The sequence below is a fragment of the Puntigrus tetrazona genome, chromosome 7 (genome assembly GCF_018831695.1).
Source record: "Puntigrus tetrazona isolate hp1 chromosome 7, ASM1883169v1, whole genome shotgun sequence".
Lineage (NCBI taxonomy): Eukaryota > Metazoa > Chordata > Actinopteri > Cypriniformes > Cyprinidae > Puntigrus > Puntigrus tetrazona.
The window spans coordinates 1,146,669-1,171,723 of NC_056705.1; the positions used below are offsets into that span (position 1 = coordinate 1,146,669).

The following is a 25,055-nucleotide window of genomic DNA, read 5'->3' on the forward strand; positions in this document are numbered from 1 at the left end:
ATAAAAAGAAGATTAAGAACCCTGTAGAACTATGAAACTATGGCTATGAAAACTATTTTGTTTGCACACATTCGTGCATGTAGTGCATCAAATAGCAAACAAAGAACATCCGTTGTCTTTTTGGTTTTTAGACATAAAAACTGTATTTTCAAAGAAAAAAAAATCTGTGTACGTACATGTATACCAAAACAGCTGACGTTCTCAAAACTAACATTAATCACTACTTTTGAGTAAAAAGCTTAGGTAAAAAAATCAATACAAATTCTTTAAACTTATACAAAACAAAGAAATGTAATGGGCTTTTTTTTTTTATTGTCATACTTCCTATTGTACAGAATCACTGCGACTTATGCCCTCAAATGCTCTGCTTCAGTATATTCATTGTTAAACAGGCCATTCCTTGAGACAACTATTTTAATTTCTAAGTCTGTAATTCATATTTAACTTCATTTATAAATACAGTCCCTAATAAAACATTATCTTACATTCATGTCCAGTTGTTGTTTAACCCTGTCGTCTAGTAGTGCAGAAGACACATGGAATCATGAAATATTTTGAACTAAAGATACAAAGTATCTCAGCATTAAGGGCATGTAAATGTGTTGCGAAATTTGTCTGGCTACAGTTTAACTGAAACTAAATTCCAAAATAACTGCATGTTGACAAAGCAACTGAAATGTTCTGAATCATCTCTTCCTCAATCAAATCTTTTTGCATTTTACATTTTTGTTTTTAATTTCTAGAACACAGAAGGGGAAATATGATGGAATTAATTGACATTATTATGTGGGAAGGTATGACCACGTACAACTTAAATATGAGGCTTTATGTGGTTTTATTTGTAAACATATTACAGTAAAAAACATTTTGTGAAACATAATTTTTACTTAAAAATTTTTTTATGTTTACACATATTCAAGTTAACCAATTGTATAGGCTGATTATACATGGGGCAACTTTTTGAGCAATTTTGCCATGCAACGTTTTTGAGTGACATTGCTTGGCCACTTTTCCATTGAGAATAAATAACAAATTTAGATTTGGATATTTTAGATGAGTCGTGGGTTCGGTGGTTGCCTGTTGACGCCAACATTACCCAAAAGGTACATTACCTGCTCAAAAAGTTAAACAGTGTATCACCAGCCTTACAGTGTATTTTATGTAAAACGACAACAGATGGATCTTTAAGCATGCTTCAGACTTTAACAATAGCCTTCCCATGTCCATCGCCCTTTAGCATTCTTATGAAGGCTGCTGGCATATTCTCAAAGCCGACAGTGACAACTTCCTTCGCCTTTAGTTTGCCCTGCAGGAAAACAATTAAATGCGTCTACATACAAGTTCTCTTTCTCATAGGCTGGTAATATGCTGTGTAAGATGTGGCAGCTATCTAATGAAAGGTGTAATGATCAAGTTTTTCATTTTCATTTCAATGATTAAAAGCAGAATGATTTATTTCGAAGCAGCTTACCTCTTTCATCCATCTAAGCATTCTCTTGACAGATTCTTCATTTTTGTGTTGCCACGAATTCACCATGAAGCCTTCCATCTTAAGCTGTCTTGTAATTATTTCATGATGAGGATAAGGACCTGTGAAAGAAATTCATATCTTAATGTCAGGTTGCTTATCATATTTTCAAATCCGATACTGTCCTCTAGTGGTTGTAAAGTGTAACAATGTAAAAGCAGTTATTTATTTTGTCTTCTAATACGCCTAGAGCAGCAAGCATCACCCTGTTGGAAAAAAACAGCATATGTTGGATAGATATGTTTTGAATCTATGATGTTGGTTTGAGCTGGTTTAAGCTTGTCCTTTGCTTATGCTGGTCATGTGCTGGTCCCAAGATGGTCCGACCATCTTAAAGGAATAGTTCATGCATAAATGAAAATTCTGTCATCATTTACTCACCCTCAAGTAGTTTCAAACATGTTTGAATTTATTTCTTTATTCTGCTGAACCACAAAGGTTACTTTTAAAAAAAGTTTGTAACCAGGCTGTTTTGGATCACCATTGACTTCCAAAGAAGGAAAATAAAAATACTATGGGAGTCAGCGGTGACCCAAAACAGCCTGGTTTCAAACTTTTTCAAAATATAATTTTTGTGTAAACTATTCCTTTAAGATGGTCGGACCAGTTTAGGACTAGCACATGACCAGCTAAGGAGCAGCTTGAAGCAGCATAAACCAGTAAAGCACCATCTTAAACCAGTATCTCAGCTTCAAAACATACCTAATCAGCAAATGCTTCAACAGGGGAATTGCTCTAAATTCATAAATAGGTGTCAGTGTTCATTAAAGTTTGAATGAACTCCTGAACTCCTCATGGTGAAGGAAAAACATAAGAAGGCAGGAAAAATTATATTTCAAAATGCAATAATATTGCATTGCCCCTGTTATATTTTGTGTACTATCACAAAAGCAGCTGAGTGTTTTGGCCTGATTAACTCAACGTTCTCTGGATAGTGCCTGATATTATATTTAATCACAAAAGTTTTCAGAATGAATGCAAAAGCATTTAAATATAAATTTCTCTCTAATTTTTCTGAGATTCAGTAGAAATGAGACGTACACATCTGTGGTGTTGAGTCATTGTAAGTGGCTATCGCACCGCAGACAGCGATACGACCTCCTGGCTTCATGTTTTTGAGCGCTGCGGTAAAGAAGGGCCCTCCCACCTAAAGAACATTAAATAAGAAAAGCTTAAGAAGATGTGTTGACAAGCAGCATGCTGTAGGCTATTTTAGACACAAATATGCAAGTAATATCAATTACATTCTCAAAGTAGCAGTCATATCCTTCAGGTGAAGCATTCTTTAGAGCTTCCTCCAGTGAAGGGACAGTCTTGTAGTTGAAGACCTGGTCAAATCCCAGCTCTTTCAGGTATGCCACCTTGTCATCACCTCCTGCTGAACCCACAACCTTGCAGCCTTTGATCTTGCAGATTTGCCCCACCATCGCACCTACAGCACCTGCTGCTGCGCTCACCACAATCGTCTCGCCGGGCTGTATCTTACACACCTCTTCCAGACCATACAGAGCAGTTAAACTAGAAGATAAAAGAAATGGGATTTAGAAAACATACCTGATATTTTAATTAAAAGAGTTATGATTTTGTGTGGTGGCTACTGAGATTCAAAGAATTAAAAAAGAGAGCATGACTTTCAGTGTATGTGCCATCTTTTAAATTCGTTTCTATAGCATCCTGCATTACCCAGGCATCCCCAAGGAACCAAGGGCCAGGGACATTGAAATATCACTGGGCCATTCGGATACTATGTGGGTCAAGATGGGCCCGGCTGGACCCTTTGCTTTGGTGACAGTGTGTGTCCTCCATCCACAATTAGCAATCACATAACATCCCTCAGGAAATGCTGGGTCCTTGCTCTTCACTACCCTGCCAGACAAGGAGTTAAGATATTTATTTATCGATATGAATTGTTTTTTGCTTATGAACAGACCTGTTTCCTCATGTAAATGCAACTTTTTTACTACTAATGCATTTGCCTACACATATTTTTCTCTGTGACTCGAGATGTCATTTCCACTCATCACAAGTGGAAGTATCCTCATCAGTTGATGCAAATCAAATCAGATTGATGAGTTATGGAATTGTATGAGCAACAGATTCAGTGGTCCAGACAATTATTCTATATCTAAAAATTAGTCAACATTAGGCCTATACTACTAGGATAAGGCTTCTTTCTCTTTACACCATTGATGCTTTTTTTTCTGTAAACATTCTGCATAATTAAAATTAATCTGTATATGACTAACTAAACGTATAAATAAAGCGTAACAATACTGTACGTTACAATATACATACATAGCAATAAAGGTTTGTTTCCTTACTTTGCCAGCTGAGTTCCATATTGAACATCCCCCTCTTTTATCCACATTTTACTCAGAGATCTACAAAAACAAGAAGCATTTAAAATGTGACAGCAGCTATTTGCACTAAGTGTATAAATAGCAAATAGCAATGTTTTTGTGATATGCTATTACACTAAGTGAAAATAGAATATTTTCTTAGCATAGACGCTATTTACACTCATTGAAAACAGCAGCATTATTTAAGTGCAAATAGCATTTTCTGCTAGGCTACTTATTGCAAGTGGCAGTTATCTGTACCTCAGTATTGAAGTATGTTTTAAAACAAAATGCAATTTACTGAGTGTAAATGTTAATTTTAATTCAAATTATTAAATAGATGCCATGGCTGACACCCTCCCTTCACCTACTCTAACCCTACACAAAGCTTTATTTTCAACTGTTTGATTATTTCCTTCATTATTACTGAACATAAATGCTTTTATGATGTGATCTAAATTTTTAAAATTAATTAAAAAAATGTCAGAAGGCACAATCACAATCAATGTTTTTGTAATGATGTCTATCCCAATCATATGTCGGTGGGCGGAGTTACGGCCAACAAGGCGGTGTAAATAGACAATCAGACGCACCACATAGTATAGGGTTGCTAATTAATTATTTAAATTAGTATAGCGAGACTGTAGACGCTTTTACCTCATATATGGATCAACACTTAAATAGACTGCCTCCACAAGCACGTCTGAAGCAAAAAAAGAAAAAGTAACAAATAAATGCGTGAGGCATTGCACATTTATATAAAAAAAGACAAGTATATGAATTATCCATACCTCCATCTTGAAGCTCTGGCAGAACCTCTTCTCTCAGTTCAAAGTTACTTTCCTTAGGGAAGCCCTCAAAGTATTTCTTAAGGATCCACGTCTTTGCTTTAACCATGATTGTATGCAAGAAGCTGCACAGGCAGAGCTCTTCAAACTGGAAGTTGCTCTGAGAGAGAAATGCTTTTATTATAGCGACGACGATGAACACTTACATAATAAAATGTCTTTATTGACATAAATGACGTTGCAACTTCTTATAACCTCTGTACTAATATATATGGGTGAGGCATGTCTCTCCTGACATTGCTTATATATATTCCATGACATTTTATATAACAAAGCAGTGTGGTCCTTCATGAACACTTATTATCAACTATGATTCCTCTATAAACAGATGTCAGTGCTCAGACACATATTTGTGTTGTGTCATTGTACTTTACCACTGAACACTCAGTGCAGGGAGTAAAAATGGCAATTTTTTTTTTTTTACATTCAGTTTAGGGCTCATGCATTTATTTATATTAAAATAAGTTTCTCAGTGTCCAACTGTATTAGCCAAACGTGTGACCTTCATCAACAGTGAAGCCTAAACAGATTACAAGGATAATGGGTGAAATAAGTTTTATTATAATCATGCTTATCGAATTGTTTAAGTATCGCATAAAATTATGCAATGCCCCAAAACTGGTATCCTGTTATATGCTGTTGTTCCTGTAGTTCATCTACTTCATGATGACTCAGCATATTTTACAGAATTTGTTTTTTAACCATAGAATTTACAATTGCTAAATAATGCTAAGTAACAGCCTTAATAGACCTACATATGTTAATATCGTTGGATCAAAATCTCCATGATGCTTAAATTAAAAAAAAAAAAAAAAAAAGTATCATTTTATTTATGTTTTGGGAATATTGTGCACTCATTTATGAAAACAGGCTTTATTTGAAATCAAAATAAAGAACAGAACATCAAACCTTAATCAATAATGCAAATTTCATATAAAAAAGGCAAGCTTGTTGTTTCATGAGCAAATCACTGGAGCTCTTGCCCTTAGACTTTAATAATGGCTTTTCCGACGTTTTCTCCTTGCAGCATCCCCATGAACGCAGCAGGCATGTTTTCGAAGCCAACTGTAACATGTTCTTTACACTTCAGCTTTCCCTATAAACCATAGAGATAATCTGTATTATTATCAATAAATGATACAGAGTTGAAGCATTCAATGAAATGTATTTTAAATGCTAAACAAGCATTTTTCAAGGAAACCATGCATTCTTAAATACCTCTTGCATCCAGGTCAGCATTCGCTTCAGTGACTCTTTATTTTTATGTTCCCACCTGCCTACCAGGAAACCCTCCATTTTTAACTGCTTAAAAATCATGTGGAGATGTGGATAAGGTCCTAAAAAACACAAATACGCATCATCACTGCTGCAAATGAACAATAGTCTACGTCTACCCAGTTCTTCATGTCTAATTTTGTCTAATTTCATGTCTTCATTTCACTAATGGTGACTACAAAGTTTACGAACGGTTTATACTGAAGTAATAATTCTATAGTGTAAAAGGTCATTTAGAACACCATCTAGTGCTTAATACGAGAAGCACATGAGAGGTTAACCACACCTGTTTGTGGGGAGGTGTCATTGTATAGTGATATTCCTCCACACACAGCAATACGCCCAAATGCCTTCATCTGTGCAATAGCAACACTTGAAAAAGGGCCGCCCACCTGCAAAACAAACCAAATCATTGAATAATCCATATTATTTAAAAAAAATAAATAAATAAAAATAGTACCAATTATTCCCAGTAAATTCTTACATTCTCAAAGTAGCAGTCGTATCCTTCAGGTGAAGCATTCTTCAGAGCTTCCTCCAGTGAGGAGACAGTCTTGTAGTTGAAGGCCAAGTCAAAGCCCAGCTCTTTCAGGTATGCCACCTTTTCATCACTTCCTGCTGAACCCACAACCTTGCAGCCTTTTATTTTGGCGATTTGACCCACTACAGAACCAACGGCCCCTGCCGCTGCATTCACCAGTAAGGTTTCACCTGGTTTGATGGCACAGACCTCCTCCAAACCGTAGAGTGCTGTCAACCTGTGGAGCACAGTTAATGTAATTTGTTATATATTCGTGTAAAATCATTGTAAAAATTCACACAAAATTCTCATTCACACCACGCGCAACATTAGCAGCCACACCAGTGCATAATTAATTAATTTTTGTAAATGCATGTTGCAGTAATGTCATGTGCTATTTTAAATGCTGAAGCACCCTGAAGCCAGATGGGTTCTGATTGGCTGTCAGTGTTTTTATGTTTCATCAACTGAAAAAGTCATTACCTGAAAGTAATTCTAGCAAAATAATAATCTGTGTGTTTCTGTCATTATAGTTGTAATGTGGACTTCCTTGTTCTCTTAGAATTAGAATGGTTATTAAAACTTCTCTTAGAATTAGAATGGTTATTAAAAAGTAATTACAACTGTTATCATTTTGACTGACTTTAAAGTCTAGCGCTTCTGAGAAGACGATTAAAAGTGATCATAAACAAATCTCAAAAGGAACTTGTGGGAACATGTAGGCAACAAATGTTTGTTGGACAAAGCCATACGCGATTTACTAAACACACCTATTTTTCTCAGAACCCTGCATTATTCCAAAACCCATCTGGAAAACAAATACTTGTGAGTTTGAAAGAAGCAGCGAGTTTTACCCAGGCATGCCAATGGCTCCAAGGGCATGAGAGAGCGAGACATCTTGAGGCCAGTCATTCAAAACTTTGGTGATATCGCTCCCATCTGACAAAGTATGCGTTCTCCAACCGCATCGACCAACCACATGGCAGCCCACAGGAAATGAAGGATTATTACTTTGAATCACTCTATAGTCAAAATATAATATTAACATGAATTTAGCACATTATGTAGGTAAACAATACAAGCAGAAAAGTGGTATATTTTGAGGAGGAAAAGGAAAGGCATTGTCTCGTTTAAAAAGGTCATTGTCTAAACACAAGCTTATGTTATTTGACGGTAATTGTAAAGTATGTGCACTTTTAAAGTATAAACATTCAGTAATTTGAACAGTCTGCCAGTTCCTGATCTGTTTATTGCACAATAACGGCCACTGATGCTTTTGTTTTGTAATGATGACCTAATTGTTGTAAACTTCGCATTTTACTCAAATTAGAAAGCCAAGGGTTCTATCAAAATGCTGAGGGGGAAAAACTGTACAGATAACTAGTTAGTAGCATCTGTTATTAGATAGAATGATTATTTCTCTTACTTGGCAACTTGAGTTCCGATCATCACATCTCCTGCTTGCATTCGAACACGGCTATATGGTCTATTAGAAATTAAATACATAGAAAACTAAGAATAGTATATTAAGGGGAAAATAGTAATGCATCAAACAATTCACAATAAACCAAAACATTTTTTAAACATGCAGGAACAGCATAACTTTATTTAATGTAAAAAGAACCTTAAATGTAGACGTTAATGCACCTGTTAATTACAGCTTTTGCACTCACCTCATGTAAGGGTCCACGCTAAGGAACACTGCCTCCAGAATAATCTCTGAGGAACAAGATAAATTCCACTTGGTATGCAACGAGCGAATATGAAAAGCAGAAATAATAACTGTGAAAAACAAACCTCCATCTTTGGGATCAGAAAGCTGCTCTAGTTTTAGCTCAAAGTCCGTGTCTTTTGGAAAGCCCTCAAAGTGCTTCTTGAGGATCCAGCTTTTAGCTTGAACCATGACTCTCTTTGCTGAAAGCAACTGTAAAAATGAACGAAAACAATAGGGCGTATTATTGTAAATAAACCAAAAATGTAATGTTGTGTAGACCTAAAAACTGCTCCCTAAAGCAGCTGATTTGTTCACAGATCAAATCAGCAATAAAAAAGTAACGGTCCGAACAGTACATAATATCCCTAATACGAAGAATATCCTAGTTTACATACCCGTTTACTCTATACACACTATGCTCTCTGTCGGTCTGTTCTTCTATTATACTTTCTATTGTGCACGATACTGTAGAGAACTGTTTAAGGCCCGCCTACCCCTTCTGTCCATATACTGCTACATTCTTGGTTGAATCTTAATCAGGTGACATTTCGTGTCTATCTGATTGGCCGACCAGACCTGTCAATCATATTCATTGTTTCCTACCGTTTCCTACCGTTTTATTCACTAAGTCCACTTCTATATATTTTTATACTGTTTTAAACTGTATTCATATTTTTTTTCCATCCTCTGAAGCAAAAACATAGGCTTTTGAAATTATTTATTTGTCGAGGAAGCGCCCACGTCACGTGACGAAAGCAAGCGCGGGCTTATTGGAAGTGGCACGCGAGGCAGGCAGTGGAACATCCGAAGCGTTCTGGTTTTCTGTGTACAAGGTAGTAATATGTACTATATACTGCTTTGTGAAATATGTAAAATTCTGGGGTTTTTTTGAACAGAGAAATGATGGAAAATGTATTTTCGTTTGTACTTAGCTAACCAGTAAAGCAAGCTAATGTAGCTAAATGCAAACGTTTAACAAGTAATGTAACGTTAGCTCGTTTTTAACGGCTCTTGAAATTCAAAATGTGTTGTTCTTCTGTCGTACTAACAACGGCTGTAACTTTAACTTTTGCTCTACGTGTATTCTGCTATCAATTAACGTTACATTAGTGTGTTGTTACAACATTTCTGCGAACGACTTTTTCCAAAACCGTTTGCTGTTTCTCACGAATCATATGAGGCTAATCACAACGAAGTAGTAGCTGTTTATCTGTAAAATCATTCACTTCCAAGAGCAGCTGCCGGATGTGGGTTTGCTTGGCTATATCAAAATTGTACCCATCTGAAAGTATCTAGCTAAGAATATACACAAGCAAAATGAAAATAAGTGTGTTTTGCTTTTTAAAATTAAAAACAGAGCAAGCTGTTTATTTGTATCTATAATATTGTCTGTTTACTTGGAAACTGTTAAACTCTGAATTTAGCCACAGCTAACTTACATTTGGTTGGTGAATAAATAGAGCTTATAGAGGCTATTACAGTTGTTGTGAGACCATAAATACTCAGGAGTAGTAGTTACTCATTTCTAAAAATAATAATAATGTTTTAATAATGTAAAGTTATTTAGAATTAGCCTTTAGGCACCATAGAAATCCTTATTTGGCTAGGTATCTACATGAAGGTGAGTGTGTATGTTGCACACAGTGCAGTAACCTGCAACATTAACCTCATTTGGGCCTTTTCTGTATAAATACATAGAATAATTGAGCTTGCTGTAATGTCTTTTGACCATGTGCCTTAGGATAAGGGAATATCTCTGAAGTGAGAGCCAAGTTGACATAAGCAGCCATGCTGGATGGGGCTCAGTTTGTTGAGGCGTTGTCACGGTTGGGTTACCCACGGGGTCTATGCTGAAAGGTTCTGAGTTTGATTGGTTATTTGACACGGCACCAGATAACCTGCACCTTTTCCGCGTTGTTTGCAACCGCCTAAACCGCAGCAATGTTTTGACGCCCGAAGAATTGCAAGCTTACAAGGCACTCCAGGAATCCTCTAAGCCTGTCTTGGATGAAGCGACACTGGCTGAGCTACTTAAAACCTGTTTGCCTGTAGATGGTGGTGTAGTGTCACAGGGCAGTTCTGCATTGGGTGGAGAGGGAAATGTACTGATTGAGGATCTTGAGACAGAACTTCAAGCACTTCGCAAGGAGAAGCAGCTAAAACAACGCAGACTCAATAAGCTGCAGATGCTAGCTACCAACTGGGGTGCAAACTCCTCTGCATCACAAGCACTGCTGCAGGAAGGAGGGAATACAGTAAAAGAGGCCAACTCTGCCTTAGCAGCTGAAAACGCATACACCAACTCAGCTGTGGAGAACCTGTCAAAGGAGACTACAAAACTGTCTGTCTTTTTTCAAAAAGACACGTATGCCATAAGAAGTAAAGATGGAGCTACCCCATTAGTTCCTCAACCAAGGACCCCGGTGGTCCTCTCCCAGTTGTCTCTAGACCCTTTCCTCCAGCAACAGGAGCAATTCACAAAAGTGTTGACTTCCTACACACAGCGTCAGTTTTTTCAGGGCATCTCAGACATAATGGAGACCTCCACATCCAGCCACTGCCAGCTGACCAATCTGAGCTGTTGCAGTGGCAATGAGGAAGAAGAGGAAGAGAGACTAGTGGAGCTCAGGAAGAAGGAGATGGCACAACTACAATGGGCATATATAGTGGCACAATACCAGCTGGTGAAAGAGAGAGCAAAGGAGCATGGCGACAGAGCAGCAAAAGAGTGGCTCATTCAGCGACTACATAGCAACACAGAGGTGAATATTAAAGAAAATGATTGTTTTAATGATAGGTTTATAAATGCCTGTACTGTGCCACTCAGAACATTTTAAGAGTAATATATTGTTTCTTATTAATATTCATAATAATGTTCACTGTATTTTGATAAAATTAATGCAGCCTAGGTGAGCATAACAGACCTTCAAAAAAAATTTAAATATTGCCAACCCCAAAATTTTGAACAGTAGCTTACAAGAATTTCAACTTCTCAATGTCATGTCATTTCCGACCTAAATCAGAGCCTGCCATTAAACTGTGTCTAAAATGTAGTGTTACTGGCACTTTTTCTGTATTTATTCATCAGCAGTGTGTTGTTTCTGTAAATTTGTAGGTGTGTGAACCAGCATTTTTACCCTGTTCTATTGTAACGTGCCAAATAATATTTTATTATTTCTTATATTTATAATATTTATTTTTATTATTATTTTATTATTTTATTTTATTATCTTCTGTCCCTTGAATTGAGAATATCTCTTTAATGTTTCTCATTTTCATTCTCTTCCTCTCATAGTCTCTGTGCTGCTCACAGGGAAGCAGGCTTGAGCCTGATCTACGTTCTGAGATCCTCTCAATCCAGTCTGAAATTCAGTCCCTTATGTTAGACCCAGTCCGCTCCGCATTACGAGACTGTGCCCGCCTCCTTAATATCCCTGTGGTGCATGGTGACCTTGCTCTTCAGTTAGCCAGGCAAAATTACTACACCTCCAGGCAGATAGAAGTTCGCGACCAGCTTCTCCGTCAAAAGGCATTCTTCGAACTTGTGTGTCTGACCCAGGATGCAGAGCTTCTTATGGGGAAAATGGTGATGAAGCAGCTTGATGAAATACTGAAGAGGCTGGAGGGGGCCGCCGAAGCAGCTACTCTGAGAGAAAACATTCTGACACAATCTCACTTAACTCAAGTCCCATACCTTGGTTCTAATGCTAAACAACAGGTCATCACCTCCAAGGACACTGCCTTTAGCAGGTAACCCACTGTCAGTGGGGAGCGGTTTTGTACTGTGTAATTCAGGTTAGGTTTATAAGATAGTATCTTCACATTTGTATGTTTTATATGTTCATCCCCTAGGTTGCTGCAGATGCTTGAGTTGGATAAGGCCACCACGGAGAAAGAGGATCCATTTCAAACCTACAGTAGACTGGAAACGGCAGCCTTTAAAATACAGGAGGATTTGGTCACTGTACAAGAGGCTTTGGATGGGGCCAGACGTGAGCAAGCCTATACTGGAGCTCGGTTGGAAAGTGACCGAGATGCCCTCGACCACGTGGCATACTCTGACATTGTGCAGCCTCTTCTGAGGCCGCAGGTATGTGCTACAGCCACACCTGCACTGGAGTTCTGCCCTCATGCACAGGTATGTCTTTCTGTTCTTTTTTTTTTCTGAACTTCACCAACTTTCAACAACATCATCCTTTGTGAATCCCAAGAGACGTGAGCAGCTTAATTATCATATTCATGACTTACATAAAACATGCACCTCTCAGTGGTTGGTCGTAATTGTTTGGTGGTGTATTTTTGGGTGTTTTTATGCACTGTGTTTTTTCAGTTTTATAATTACCTTTTTTAAGTTGTACTTCAAACCCCTATTAATTTAAAGGTCCCATGGCATGCAAAATTCACTTTGATGTTTTTTAACATTAAATAGAGTTCCCCCTAGCTTGCGTACAGTCCCCCAGTGGCTAGAAATGGCGAAAGGTGTAAAACGAACACTGGGTATCCTGCTTTGCCTTTAAAAAAAAAAAAGTGAAAGCTCAGATGGCACAATCTGGAATCTTTCCTTTGTCATCATACGGGGAAAGGTTACCTCCCTTTCCTCTGCTTTGCATGAACAGAGAATTAAACAGACGAAACCAGATATATATTTACACACAGAAATTATTTCATAAACGACATAGTCATGAGATGCAATAAAACTTTAGACAATACTTTAGACATAACAACAGACAATACTTTATTGAACCTTTTCTGGTAAGAAGTGTGCAAACCCAAGCATATTTGATGATTGTTTCTGTCCAGTCCGCTCGTTTTATAATGTTTTACCACAGTTGTCATTGTTTTTTGTCAGGCAGTAACATATGGTATGCTAATTTGAGGTATATTTCTAATTTGAGGCTGTATTACGTCAATCCTGGCACATCACAAGATGATATTATGTAGCTGAATATATATTGTTTTGAAAAGGAAGATTGAGGCGGTTCTTTGTTTTGCATCCAGATATAGCGTTGACATAATTGTAACCGTGTTAAATTTGATTAGCCTGCTTGTGTATCACTCAGGAAGATAGTCCAATCAGAAGAGAGGCTCATGAGTAGTAATTAGACAGGCCTAATTGACATGTTTTTGACAGAGATGGTTTTTGTTACTTATACCACAAATATATATATATATATATATATATATATATATATATATATATATATATATATATATATATATATATATATATATATATATATATATATATATATATATATATATATATATATATATATTCTTAAGGACATCAGCACCTAAAATAATACTCCCAAAAGGTGCGTGACATGGGACCTTTAAATACTCTTATCCCAGACATTTTGCATCTGAAGGGTATATTCCTATGAATGCAATAAAGTTAGCTGCTAAAATGATTTTTTTCAAACAATGACTTTTGTACATACTAATTTTTCAACATTTGGGATGGGTGTATTTCCATAACACATCAAGGGGGACTGGGAAAAGTGCCAGTTGTTTAACTCTAGTTCTCTCTCACTGCTCTTAGTATCATGTTTTCAAACTTTTCCACTGCATACACGGTCATATAAATGCCATTTCCCTACTTTGACTTTGATTATGCCTGTCACATTTTCTACCTGCCTCTGTACTTGACACCTCCTTCTATCTGTCTGACCTCCCTACCATTCTCTGTGTTTAGGAGCTCACAGTAGTTCTTGATGAGTTGGAGGTCAAGCAAAAGGCCTTGTACACATCTCTTCAGGACATAGTTGGGGATTTGAAGGGCAAGCGAGGGAGGCTTGAACACAGTGCCACCCTGAGGAGAGAAAGAGAACTGTATGTTTATTTCCATCTGGACCCAAGACTGCTCACCAGAGCAGTGAGAGATGTAGAGGCTCAAGCAGGGGTTAGGTAAAATTAAAATGTAGGCTTTGTCTGCTTTAGCCAACAATATAGGGGTCCCTGCTTAAAAAAAAGTCATAAATAAAAAAAAAATAATGTTATGTGACATGGTTCACTGTGGCTTCTGTTATGAAGCTCTGTATTTCTGCTAAAGGTTAATGTTCTGCAGGTATGTAAAATTGTTACTTAATACCTACAGTGTCACACTAATTTGCATTTGTACTTTACCAGATGTACTGCACCTTGACTGAATCATGTTTCTTTTTGGTGATTAACAGTTGTTTCTTTCTAAATAAACATAATTTGTAATCTGAGTGTTTGAGTACATCTTTGTGTTTTTTTTCTGTTCTTTTTTTTTAATAATTGCACTTTGATTCAGTGCATCGAAATATTTAGGTTTTCTATCTGATCAACAAAAAAACATTTGGAAAACACCAGACAATTAAGTATCTTTTCATAGATCTCAGTTGACTGAGACATTGGAACAATCCACTCATATATTGTATTGTGGAAGAGTACAACAGTATCCAGTTATTGTTGCTTGTGCATGTTTGGTCCCTTTGTTGTCAGATGTGATTCTATCACCTTTTGGTTAGACTGGCTTAAAACTATTTTTCTGAATGTGTGTCTACAGGGTTAAATCAGACTAGGAGAGCAGCAAATGAAATGGAAAGCTACCTCTGCAGCAGTCTGAACACAGCACCTCTCTCTGCAGCTGCACAGAGCATCATAGCAGCTCTTCGGGTCCAATATGTGCCCAAAACAGACAGAAGTAGAGCTAGTGAGTCAGAAACAGAATATTATATCAATATTATAAACCTGTGGCACGTTATCAACTACATGAAGCCACATTTCATTGGATATTAACAGTCCAAATTTGAGCTGGGTTTGCTGACTTTGAGAAGGACTAGTTCACAAACAGGTGTGAAAAAAGGTTTAAATCTTTAACCTACAGGCTTATCTGGTAGAGCGTTTGGACTGTCTCACCAGCAGGCCAAAGATGACAGAACTCAAGATTTGTTTGCAGGGAAAAACAGGTGAGTAATACCTAAAACTGATGCACCGTCTACAGTAACAATATTCTTTTAGATATTAGCTGTGCACGTATTAAGCCAACATTAATGTATAAATGACATGTATACATAATTACAATATACATAACTACAAATAAAATAATGTGATCTTTTTGGCATGCTGTTTACATATGTTCCACTTAAATAGCATTGGGAGCAATCAGGCTAGACCAGGCATAGTGACTGAAGCGGAGATCCAAAGACTGACCTTCAGGAAGAGGAATTGGATTCAACCAGCAAGCCCCTCTGAAAAAGACTCAGTAGGTTGTGATCAACATGGGGCACCTCCAGTAAAAAAGTTAAGCTTTGAGCATCTTGCATTGCCTATTACCAACTGTTATCCAGCGTCTGAAGAAGAAAAGAGTACTGATATTGTGGACAAGCAAAAGAGGACTGGAAATATAGCGCCATTTTGGAGTTGTCGATTGGGTTTGAGAGTAAAAGATAGCAGTGATTCTGTTTTTGAAGTCATCTCAAATGAGGCCAGAGCTAAACAAGGGTTCAGACAAGTGCAGCATATTAGTTTTATGTCTAATGTAGAGAATCCAACATCTAAGTTTGAGGATCTGGACAGCAGCCGTTACTGGCAAAATAGCGAACACTCTGAATTGTTACTTCCAATGGAAAGCTATGTACACGCAGAAAGACAAAGAATTGCATCTGTCCTTGAATGTGTGCACGACACTCCTGTTAGGTCAGGTGAAATACTGGACTCAGTGGAGGAAAAGGAAGGCAGTGGTTCTGAAAGAAGAGAGATTACCAAGAGCAGAACAAGTAAGAACGGTTTGCTAGACCATACAAATATGTATTTGAACAAATCTTCATATTGCAGCCCTACTTTTTCACAAGTAAGCCATTCACTCAGCGTGTCTGGCTTATCAAGGCTGGTAATGTCTGATTTGCAAATAATAACCAAGTTTTAACAAGGTAATTACGAAATTGGTTTCAGATGGTGTATCACATATCACAGCTTTATTTTTTGTGTCGGCTGCCTAAGGACAAGCTAATGATGCAACAAACAGCCACTACGCAAAAATATTAGATGCAAGCATCCACATTCCAGTGACAATGCTAAGACACTGTTCACTTTTATGGTACACACAGGTTCTCCCCAGCCATATGCAAATACAATTCTAATGCCTGTTGGAGAGAGAGATGGGAAGGTGGAATCCTCTACCAATAATGGAGTGCAGCACAGTATCCAGCCCCACTTTCAGGTAAAAGTACTGACTCTAGTTCTGATATAAGGCAGTGCTGGATGTGCTGAGTCACCAGAGATGTGTTTGTATAAATATATATGTATCTTTAAAATGTCCTGACCTTTTTACACTGCAAAAAACTTTTCTTCTGCAAGGTGTACTCTGTGAAACTGTTGGTAAGGAAAATTAGGAAAAAAGTTGTCTTTAGGGATCATTTAAGAGGGTCTCCCTGTACTCAAATGGCTCAGATTGGTGCAGTTAACAACACACATTAGACTGAAGATGAAGCGACAATCTGCATTTATTACATTTGTGTTAAAAATAATTCTTTGTACAGATAAGAAAAAAATTCTTAGGGTTTTGAAGTACAGAGCAGCAGAATGTTGAATGAGTGAATGATGCACACACACAATTCAAAGGACAGCTTCCTTTCACCTCCTTACAGACTTAACTAGAATGAATTCTAGGTCTAAAAATACTATCAACATTAAAAACCCTCACATCAAAAGATCAGTTATCTAGTGTACCAGTATGTTTTGACTATGAATGCTTGTTGTAGTTTTATTTGAAGTACTTTCAAGGTGAAACAGCCTTCTAATGAATAATGGAAGTCCCTTGCTGCAGATGTCTGTTATGTAAAGAATCACAGGGGTCATTCAGAGGTTGAGAAGTACCAGACTTGTCCTAGCAGCGATAAAAGTGTGGGTGCATCAGCCTAAAACCTGCTTTAGAGAGCTTTATTAGTGACAGCCTGGGAACTGTGTGTACATATTCCCCTATTGAAGCTTTTTTAAGCTGATTTGTCTGGAGCTGACAGCCAAACTCTGAATAGAATGGCTCTCCGCTGACGATTTAAGCTTTTTGAAGTTATAAAATTGGCTTTATTTGAATTACGTGGAATATTTTCTTCACATGTAATAAGAGCTCATTTGAACTCAAACTCTACTTGCATTTGTTGTCTTAACACATACAGGCTGGTGAGATGACATCATTTCCAAAGCATACTGGGAAAAGGGAACTCTCTGGAGCCTCACAGAAAGCTCCTAACATCACTTCATCACAGGAGTTTCGCAAAAAAACACTCAGAGCACTCAGGTTCCCCTCTCAGCTCTTCCACAAGGCAAAAGTAAAGGGCTCAATAAAACTACTAAAACCAAAACTTCCACAGCCTAACGTTAAGAGGCAGAGACATCCTCTCAAACCCCTGAAAGAATTAAAGAGTCAAGAATGCAATAAATCGGATCACTCCAAATCCCCCAAGCTCTCTGATTCAAGCCGATCAGGACCCAAGCAAAGCAATGACATGACTTCAGAAACGGACAGAAAAGAAGATGGAACCACAGCAACCTCAAAAGGGACCTTTAGTCTGTCCTCTGATCCCAGGGTGTGTGACTCAAGCCATCTCTCACAAGAGAAGAGAGAGCGCTTGTTAGAAGAAGCAGGAAAAGTAAAAGCATTTGTTGTTACTATGGTATACCAAGATGGTACCATACAATTGGACCCAGAACAGGTGGGATTTAAGAGTCACTAGATGGTATTCATTAAGCTAAACTATTGAGCTTTGGCTGTACTATGCATTTTGGTGGATATAGAAAAGTTTGGGGTCAGTTTGATTTCTGAATATATATACAAAAAAAATGTACTGTATTTCAGGTAACACTTAATTTTACGGTTAAACCTATTAGTTGCTTATTAGCATGCATATTACTAGAATATTAGCCATTTCTTAATGATAATTAAGCATATATTAATGCCTTTTTCTACATTAACTTATTCTACATCCCTAATCCTACCCAATACCTAAACGTAATAACTGCCTTACTAATTATTAATACGCAGCAAATTGAGAATTTGAGGCAAAAGTGTTAGCTTTTCTAAAGTTTTACCATATTTAAGAATATTACTGTATTTATTAATATTACTGTTTTGCTGTATTTTCAATCATATAAAAATGTAGCCTGTGTGAGTATGAGACTTTTTAAAAAAAACATTAAAAACTTTATTAAGATTAAGATACATTTGCTGAATGTTGTATGTTAGAATTAATGGCTGGATATATTGCCATTCTCTCCTAAAGAAGCTGTACCCTTCAGTGTGTGGCCTGCTGGTTCTGCTAAAGAGGGATTTGAATTCAGAGGGACTGCAGCACAGACCACCAGATAGGGTGCTGTACCTGAGACTAGAGCAGGCACCAGCTTGGGCCCAACAAGACTTTACACAAAAGCAGGATGCCTTTACCAGGTGTGTTTGTATTTATTATTGAGTTATTTACATGTAACTACTGTTCTTATTGTGTCCTTGCTGTTTATCTTTCACCAGTGGCAAGTAGCATTATGGCTCGTTTCCACTGAGTGGTACGTACAGTACGATACGGAACACCCTAGTCCAGCTCACGTTTCCACTGCCATCGGCACCCTTGCTTGATAGGCGTGTATGAAAGAACATAGCGATCGGCGATATAGCATGACAATAGGCAACTTCTCCTTTTTCAGTTTTAATGAACATTAAAATAATAATATTACAAATAATATAAGAGGCTCAAGAGGGAATGAAGTCAAAATCAAACAAAGTCAGCATGCTACAGTCAAGTTCAAACTTAAATAACTTTGTGCTTAGCCAAAACTATGTGACCAAGAACAAATGGAAAAAAGACCACGAATGCCTGTTAAATATAACGTTACCTAAAATGAATTGTATATTACGTTTAACCACAACCGAGTCATCAGAGCCAGCTGCAAAAGTTGGAAGAACTAGCCGAGTTTGGCACTCACCTGGAACTACAAAATCTGTATATTAAATAGATGCAATCTTTATAAATAAACCCCACATTTGAGTTTTATACAACTAAATTCTCGCCTGAAAAACTCCACTTCATGACACAATAACAGTAATATTTAGAATATGTGTTTGGGCAGTGACACATATTGAGAAGCAACTATTATCTGTGTGAAAATATAAAATTTAAACATTTTTTTTGTTCGTGCACTTTTACCTAAATAAGCCAATGTAAATAAACTCAGGGACAGGGGATCCTGTTGTATCATGCAAAAGTGACGATCCTAGTCAACCAATCAGGTTCTGCATTAAATTTAGCTGAACATTTTTGGTACCCTTTGCTGTGCTAGGTACCAAAAAATTAATACGACTCACTATTTCGGTAATGTACAGTACTTTACCACTCAGTGGAAACAAGCCAGTAGTTATTTTTTTCTTTACATCTGTAACAGTATATTTTTAATGTGGAATTGAGTGAAGATGAGGACATTTGTGCATGCTGCAGCAGGTGTTGTTCAGTGTGTTTTACTGTGTATCTGTATGTCCTTAGAGAGATGCTCATGCAGATGATGTGTCACACAAAGCCATTTGTATGCTTTAAAGCTAAAGACCTGCTTCTCACAGCACTAAAACACTTCAGCAAAGACTTGAGCTGGAAACAAGGTGTGGACACACGTAAAGTTTTTATTTTATCCCTAACAATTTAAGCAGTTACCATGTTATACACAACAGGAGCTCAAAAGATATATTGAAAATATTTTTTCAGCAAGATATAAACAATAGGATTTACTGAATTAAAACAGCAGAAATTTGATTTGAAAAATTAAAATTCTATATTATATTAACAGAAATATTTTGTTTACTATTTGTCCATGATTAACTCCCATAATATAAACTTATATACAGTGGCCCTCTTCCAGATTTTTCATTTTTGCATGTTTGCCACACTTTAATGTTTCAATTCTAAAGCTTTGGGACTTTGTGAAGTACAGTGAGAGCCATTATCCACAAATAGCAAAAACATGGAACAGTGGTGAACTTTCCTAAGAGTGGCCGCTCGACCAAAATTACCCCAAGAGTGCAGCAACGACTCATCCAAGAGGTCACAAAAGACCCCACAACAACATCCAAAAAACTGTAGGACTCACTTGCCTCAGTTATGGTCAGTGTTCATGATTCCACCATAAGAAAAAGACAAAAATGGCCTGCATGGCAGTTCCAAAACGAAAACTGCTGCTGAGCAAAAAGTACATAAAGGCTCGTCTCAGTTTTGCCAGAAAACATGATGATCCCCAAGACTTTTTGGAAAATAATCTGTGGACTGACAAGACAAAAGTTGAACTTTTTGGATGGTGTGTGTCGAATTACATTTGGTGTAAAAGTTACATAGCATTTCAGAAAAAGAACATCATACCAATAGTAAAATGTGGTGATACTGTGATGGTCTAGTGCTGTTTTGCTGCTTCAGGACCTGGAAGAATTGCTGTGATAAATGGAACCATGAATTTTGCTGTCTACCAAAAAATCCTGAAGGACAATGTCCGGTCATCTGTTCGTGACCTCAAGCCATCAATCATCACACCAAGTCCACCTCTTAATGGCTAAAGAAAAACAAAATGAAGACATGAAGTAGCCTAGTTTAAGCCTGAAGTAGGCCCTTTTTCACACAGATGTGACAAGCATGCAAAAAATAAATAAATAAATAAGGAAGGGGGCCAACACTTTTTCACACCACTGTAGTATGTCAAATATTCCTGTTTCCGGTTACCATAAAATATAGATTTGAATGCATCAATTTTTTTCAATGCGGGAACAGTAGTAATATGGCTAATATTTTTTTCTGAGCAGTGTTGAGGTGTCATGTGATGGATCCTCAGATTGCAGCGTGGTTGTTAAACCCTGCCGATTCTGCAACCTGCTTTCAGACCCTGCTTTCCAAACACTACACGTATTCAGTTGCGTCCACATCACTGCAACCTGTTCTTGGGCAAGCCAAGGTCAGAAAGACGCATTTGATTCAACAAATCTTGTTCAGAAAAGACAGCAGCGGTGTGTCTATAAAACTAAGTGTACTTTCAAAGTTGAAATTTAAAGTACACTTTTACAGTGGCATGGTGTTTCTCTTTACTGCTTCATCAGGTGACTCAAGTGATCTCAAACTTGTCTCTTTTATATAATCTAATGGTGGAACTACATAACAAGCTTCAGGTAATTTAAAATGAATCTTTTGTAAACAAAGAATCATGTGCAATGTTTCTCAGTTTTCTCTGACGCTCTCAGGTTTCTGTCTTTTTGTCTATAGACTCAGGGGCTGTGGCAGCTCTATTCTGGCGTAGAACAAAAGATGATTCCAATTCTGGCAGGTCTGAGCAAACAGATTCTAGAGATAAAAAACGTGAATGATTCAACGACTTCCATTGCATTTCCCCTGATCTACTCATTTTCTATTCATAGTGTGATCGTACATTTATTTTACATTTTTGCTTAAAACAGTTCTAAACTTCTTTTTAAATGTTTGTCAGTTGCATTTTTTCCCCAAAGTACAATTAAAAATTTTGCCAGTTGTTTTCAGATGCTGTCATATGTATTTTCTTACTTAATCATGTCATTTATGAGTGAGGAACTGGAATGACACTAGAATTAATAACTAATTCTTCAGTAACTTTTGATTGTAAACTTGATTGTACCATCAGTACAGCACATGCATTCTTTATATCTTTCAATTTATTGTCACAGCCTTAAATAAAACACAATTTAAAAAGGCAGCTACTGTATACTGTATATATCCACTGTCTAATGAATTAGATTTGGTTGTGCATTTACAATAAAGGTAATAATTTTGACTTGCTGCATTAACATTGTTCCCTCTTATTCTTTCTCAGTAATGGAAAGCTATAAAATGCATGTGGACATAGAGGCCATGAAAAATACTTCAGAGTTGCTAGGGGTAAGAGTATGATTCTATTATGATTGTATAAACAGCTATAAACTGTGATTTTTCTCAGCTCTGTCTTCCCTAAGGGATAATTTGGGGTATATTGTGTCTAGTTAATATTAATGACTATATCTACCACTGCTGGCAACTGCTTTCTCAAAAAGAACATTACCATCTCATTTCATATCTCTTTCCTTCTCTCTCTCTCTCTCGCTCTCTCTCTCAAGTGCACATATATATTGTTTTCTCGAGTCCTTTGTGGATATTTATTTTACTAACTCCTGTACTCTTCCCCTTCTATCATTCTGCTTTTTTACTTCCCTCTCATCTTCCTTCAGTTATCTCAGAAGAAAGGAATGGATAAATTAAACACTACTGGATTATTCTCAGTGGGGTTTACTGTACCTTCTGCAGCCGCGGCCTGCTAACTACGTTCTCTCTCTCTTTCTCAGTCTAAGCTAAAGCAGTTAGAGCAGGAGGCTCACCAAGCTGCAGGTCAGAAGTTCTTGGTGTCTAGCAGTGCACAACTTAGACTGGTCAGTTTTTTCGAAAGGCTTTTGAAACTTTGCTAGCTAGTTACTTATCTCTTGATAGTTAAGTGCAATTAAAAAAATTTAAAAATAAAAAAAACCTCCTCTTTTCAGATCCTATTCGACAAGCTGCGTTTGCATGAACTTTGTGAGAATAAAAAGCTTCCTAAAACAATCACGAAACTGCAGTCCACGTCAGAAACAGCAGTGAGTATACATTTAATGTTCTTATATGTGCAAACTAACATGAAGTGGTCCCATGAATGTTGTTTATTTTAAGGTGTCCTTGTTAACAGTGTAATTACTATTGCCTATGATTCTTTAGAAAAATAGAAGTGAAATGTATCGGTTTTAATTCAGTTGTTGGCTTTTTTAACCCTATTTTAGCTATTACAACTACAGAAGCTGCATCCACTGCCCAAAATTATACTTGAATACAGACAGATTCACAAAAACAAGACTGCATTTGTGGATGGCATTCTGTCTTGCATGAACAAGGTGAGACATTTGACACACAGCATATTATACTCATATTATGCACACTAGGTGGCAGTACAAGAGTATCACATTTTAGTCATTATTTTTGTTTGTTTTTCTTTTTAAACCTCTTTTGATTTTGAATGTTCTTTAAATGACTTAAGCTGAAAGAATTTATAGATTGTCTATAGTTTAGTAAATTTTGTGCTTTTTTTTTTTTTTTTTTTTTTTTTTTGCCCGTTTCACTGCTTCTCAGACGTTCATTTCTTCCACATGGAATCAGACAAGTACAGTGAGCGGCAGACTGTCTGCTAAACATCCTGTGAGTACTTTTAATTTGCCCTTTCAACTCTAAACTCTTTCAACTCTGCCTGTTTACTATTGATCTGTCCTCTCTTTTCTCTCCTTCACTTTTCTAGGTATTTTGTCATGCTGTTTCTCTTTCAGACACATACACACACTCCCACTATTTTTATTGAAAAAAAAGCCCCTCTGAGACAACCATTTGCTGTCCCATTATGTTGTACCATTCTTCCTCTCTTGCTCTCTCTAGTGTTGTGACAATTCGATAGATCATCTCTAGGTCTTTCTTGGGGTTCAGCATTCAGTTGCTGTGAGATTTACATTGTTGCAACGCTCACACAGTATCCTCTCATCCTGTCTCTATCCTTTCCTAATATCTTTTTTATTCAGATACATTTTCATGCTATCATTCTAGTCATTCTTTTTTTAGAATAATTGAGCTTGTCATTATTTGGGGCTCTAAGACATCCCTCAGACCTCACACTTGTCAAATACGTTTATGAATGATATGTCTCCCCTTCATGCTGAATTCAGTTAAGTCACCTCTGGGGATTTGTTCATTTGAGTATTGTAACTGTAACCACTGCATTTAAAAATTAATTTCCACTGATGAGCTAGCATATAAATGAGCATCATTAGCTGCTAGGAGTAATTGAGAAAAATCATCGGCCAATAATTGTAGGCTAGGGATGATATAGAGCATCCTGAGAGTTCAAATGTTTCTGAATCATACTGAATAACTATTAAAACAGCAATTTCCTGTTGGGCTCAACTTTTCAATACTTCTGTTTCTCTGTGTTCTAGCCAGTGAGTTTAGTTTTTTCATTATGTCATCAAACCAGCAGGCATGCCCCTACAGTTTTGCCTTTCAGGCTTTACTTTACTTCTTTTCCTTCTTTTACTTTTTTAAAATCCTTCATGAGCAAGACTAAGCCAGAAGCTTTTAGGCAATCTGGATTTAAGAAGGATTAGATTCAGTTTTTCATAGCTGGTTTTTGTGCTATATTCTGTGTATTTTGTGAGCGCCTTATGATGTTATATGTTAGTAAGGCTTTGTATGTGTATTTGACGGTTTATACTGCCACTCAAAAGTATATTTGGTAATATTATTTTTTACAGAAATTAATTGTTTTATTTAGAAACAATGCATTAAAAGCATTAACAGTGATCAAAAGTCAAGTCGTTTATAATCTAACAATAGGTTTTAGGTTTTAATAAAGGCATTTTGCATAAATGCTTTTGAACCTTCTATTCATTAAAAAAATTTTGAGCACAATTTTAACATGCTAGAATAATATTTGAACTAAATGCTGTTTCTGTTCTGCTGCAGATGGATCAGCTGCCTTGTTTGATATCTTTCTATAACACGCACACACACACACACACTCACACTTCTTCCTCACGGTTGCTTTCTTCTCACTCCCCCTTTTGTCTTTGAGTATACACCCAAATCTGCATAGACACATAAAGCAGGCAGGCAGTAGCTTTTTTTCAGCCTTAATACGGGTTTGCTTAAGGCAAAGCTTTTGCAGGCTTTAAAGTCATAACCAAAAAATGAGCCACCTTTGGATCAGAATCCCCCAAGTATTCTTGAACAGAAGACCAGACATCATTTATTCATCCAGAGACATACACAGAGAC

General features: G+C 37.0%; 4 protein-coding genes across 5 annotated transcripts in view; 2 read left to right on the forward strand and 2 right to left on the reverse strand.

Annotated features, from left to right (window-relative positions):
• Nucleotides 1–816: 816 nt before the first annotated feature.
• Nucleotides 817–4,930, reverse strand: ptgr1.2 (prostaglandin reductase 1, tandem duplicate 2). The gene is made up of 8 exons (XM_043243870.1): nt 4,659–4,930; nt 4,525–4,570; nt 3,850–3,909; nt 3,212–3,394; nt 2,773–3,046; nt 2,570–2,675; nt 1,472–1,590; nt 817–1,306 (listed from the first exon to the last, which is right to left on the reverse strand). The coding sequence occupies exons 1-8, from the start codon at nt 4,762–4,764 to the stop codon at nt 1,196–1,198; spliced, it is 1,005 nt and encodes a 334-aa protein (XP_043099805.1). The 5' UTR covers nt 4,765–4,930; the 3' UTR covers nt 817–1,195.
• A 325-nt stretch (nt 4,931–5,255) lies between these two features.
• Nucleotides 5,256–8,742, reverse strand: ptgr1.1 (prostaglandin reductase 1, tandem duplicate 1). Of its 2 annotated transcripts, XM_043243874.1 has the most exons (9): nt 8,620–8,742; nt 8,308–8,434; nt 8,184–8,229; nt 7,937–7,996; nt 7,365–7,532; nt 6,475–6,748; nt 6,277–6,382; nt 5,934–6,052; nt 5,256–5,811 (listed from the first exon to the last, which is right to left on the reverse strand). In XM_043243874.1, exons 2-9 carry the CDS (start codon nt 8,411–8,413, stop codon nt 5,701–5,703), a joined length of 990 nt encoding a protein of 329 aa, XP_043099809.1. In that variant the 5' UTR covers nt 8,414–8,434; nt 8,620–8,742; the 3' UTR covers nt 5,256–5,700. The 2 variants fall into 2 exon arrangements, with proteins under 2 accessions (XP_043099809.1, XP_043099808.1); XM_043243873.1 differs by having other exon boundaries at nt 8,184–8,434.
• Nucleotides 8,743–8,801: 59 nt separating this feature from the next.
• poln (polymerase (DNA directed) nu) overlaps nt 8,802–25,055 on the forward strand; it is a 46,988-nt gene continuing 30,734 nt past the window's right edge. Inside the window, exons 1-16 of the mRNA XM_043243871.1 lie at nt 8,802–9,057; nt 14,757–14,903; nt 15,078–15,159; nt 15,344–15,969; nt 16,300–16,412; nt 17,368–17,904; nt 18,472–18,635; nt 19,720–19,832; nt 21,018–21,166; nt 21,309–21,377; nt 21,472–21,532; nt 22,052–22,116; nt 22,557–22,640; nt 22,749–22,841; nt 23,022–23,132; nt 23,368–23,433. Of these exons, the coding sequence (XP_043099806.1) occupies nt 14,789–14,903; nt 15,078–15,159; nt 15,344–15,969; nt 16,300–16,412; nt 17,368–17,904; nt 18,472–18,635; nt 19,720–19,832; nt 21,018–21,166; nt 21,309–21,377; nt 21,472–21,532; nt 22,052–22,116; nt 22,557–22,640; nt 22,749–22,841; nt 23,022–23,132; nt 23,368–23,433 (2,448 nt within the window). The 5' untranslated portion in view covers nt 8,802–9,057; nt 14,757–14,788. The remainder of the gene's footprint in view (nt 9,058–14,756; nt 14,904–15,077; nt 15,160–15,343; nt 15,970–16,299; nt 16,413–17,367; nt 17,905–18,471; nt 18,636–19,719; nt 19,833–21,017; nt 21,167–21,308; nt 21,378–21,471; nt 21,533–22,051; nt 22,117–22,556; nt 22,641–22,748; nt 22,842–23,021; nt 23,133–23,367; nt 23,434–25,055) is intronic.
• Nucleotides 9,071–14,436, forward strand: haus3 (HAUS augmin-like complex, subunit 3). The gene is given in 5 exon segments (XM_043243872.1): nt 9,071–10,064; nt 10,067–10,986; nt 11,520–11,974; nt 12,077–12,314; nt 13,920–14,436. Coding segments are annotated over 5 exon segments (1,881 nt in total). The 5' UTR covers nt 9,071–10,012; the 3' UTR covers nt 14,136–14,436.